The sequence below is a fragment of the Perkinsus marinus genome (genome assembly GCF_000006405.1).
Source record: "Perkinsus marinus ATCC 50983 genomic scaffold scf_1104296947598, whole genome shotgun sequence".
Taxonomy (NCBI): domain Eukaryota; phylum Perkinsozoa; order Perkinsida; family Perkinsidae; genus Perkinsus; species Perkinsus marinus.
The window spans coordinates 1-2,044 of record NW_003210564.1 but is presented as its reverse complement, the minus strand read 5'-3'; the positions used below and the strand labels follow the sequence as shown (position 1 = coordinate 2,044).

At 47.8% G+C, this 2,044-nt stretch overlaps 1 protein-coding gene across 1 annotated transcript; it reads left to right on the top strand.

Moving 5' to 3' along the window:
• Positions 1-1,322: 1,322 nt before the first annotated feature.
• On the top strand, positions 1,323-1,712 carry Pmar_PMAR026093 (hypothetical protein; the record flags this gene model as incomplete). The annotated part of the gene is made up of 1 exon (XM_002779351.1): positions 1,323-1,712. The coding sequence occupies one exon, from the start codon at positions 1,323-1,325 to the stop codon at positions 1,710-1,712; it is 390 nt and encodes a 129-aa protein (XP_002779397.1).
• Between the last annotated feature and the right edge of the window lie 332 nt (positions 1,713-2,044).

Sequence of the window (2,044 nt, the reverse complement as noted above, 5' to 3'; positions counted from 1 at the left end):
GATAGGCTGAAAACAATATTATCACAAACAGTACATTGAACACCTCATCATCACTTGTATCATTATATTAGCATAGCACAGTGGCTAGCGTAGACTTTAGCACAGCTTGTAGGATATTGTGCAATAGGGACGATTGTGGAGGGTCATGAGTAGAGGAGAACAATGTCCTAGTCATTAGTACCTCACTCGTCACATGAATCGGAACAACATGTTGCAAGTTTCGTGGAGAAGCAAGGTATGACGTCCGATATGCGTTGCAGGATGAACGTAGATGGATGATTCCGACTGATAGACTATCAGTGATAGTGCAGGGATCCATGATCGTTCGTGTGATCAAGTTGAACGACTGGTTGACACAGACCGCGAGCCACAACATTGTTGCGGCTGCAACCGTTTTCCCGTCCTAGTCGGTGGCAGAAGAAGGGGCATCAGCATACGAGCACACGCCGGACAATCGTCCCCTTTAGCTGATCGCGTAATGTATCTTGCTCGTGGGTGCTTGATGAGCATCGCTCGTCTTCCCTAGCTTGAGATCAGCTAATCTGCCCCCCAAGATGTGACAGTTCAACTCGGATACATATTTTAGACTGAGAGACGTAGTTCGTCATGGATTCGCAACAGGCCCCCGGCCCCCGTTCACGGTCTCACGTGACATCGCGAGAAGAACTGTCCTGATTAAATCAGGTTGATTCGATCAGGCGGGAGGAAGACGTTCCTATCCGGCGGTCCCTTAGGGAGATGGACAAGCGAGAAAGATCTCTCAGGCACCCAGCACCAGGGGTGCTGAGGTGCTGCACCACAGTGACACAACGGTGACTTGGTGAGAAGATTACGGCGCGGGAGACACTGCACCCAACAATTACTACGGGGTTGGTATGCTTACGCAACGATAAAACTCATGTCATATGACGGCATCATCTTTCTAATGCATGTATGCAATGCAGTTCAACTTCTTGTTACAAGTTTGTGCTAGGTCGCGCAATTTTGACCGTTCACCCCTGGTTTGTGATAGACACGCTGTCCGACGTAGCCTGTTCCGCACGCACACATAGCTGTTCCGCAGCGACATACCTTGGACTTCCCCTCTACAAAATAAGTGTAACGCTCAACACTTGTGGACCCGACAAGGTCGACATTATGAAGTTGCAGATCTCTCAGAGATTGGATTGCTGCTGTGCTGTTGAATTAGTAATTACTATTTGTATTAATACGCAGTACTGTACTATTAATTGATGGCTCATCGATGATTGATGTACCCTGTTGTGTTACTCTTCTCGAATACGATGGTATCCGTATCACAGTCCACGAATTTCAACGCCTCAATGCGCATTCTCGTCGGTCTCATCGTCGCTGTCGCCGTTAACGCCATCCCCAACTCTAAACCGTCTGGTTTCTATTGCGGTTCTCTGGATACCTCCCCAAAGGGTCGAACTGATATCGGGATCAGCATGTCAGACAGTCACGAGTTCGACATTAAAGCCACGTCGATTTCCTATACTAGTGGTTCTGTGCGCAGTGGCATCGAGCATGGCGTGCCCTACTCGTACGATGACTCGACAAAATATGTGACCGTCACGGATACGAGCAAGCTGCAGGATCTGATCACCAAAATAGATGCTTCCCTGAAGGCCTCTGATCTCGCTCGTCTACGTTATGATGGCACGAGATTGTTTGTCGTTGCTCTCAAGAACTCCCCCCTGGATCGATGTTAGCCCAGGTCAGTGACCCAGTTCTCGCTGAGATCTGTGAGAATCTCATAGTAAGACTCAGGCAGGCATCAGTGCAAGGTCTTCCGAGCACTGCTCCTTGTAGAACTCTCGTTATTATCACTATTTTAAGTTCGATTTTTTTCCAGCGATCTCTCTTTCGCTACGTTTTTTCTCCGATGAGTTCAGGAATCCTGAATCAGGATGAGCGGTTGATAATTTCGCATTACCTGGTCTACTAGATTGAGTACGGTAATGAGATCCTCAACTCAAGCTTGTCCATGGAGTATCGAGTCCAGATATCGATACAGCGACTATTTGAAGTTCAATCTTTGTTT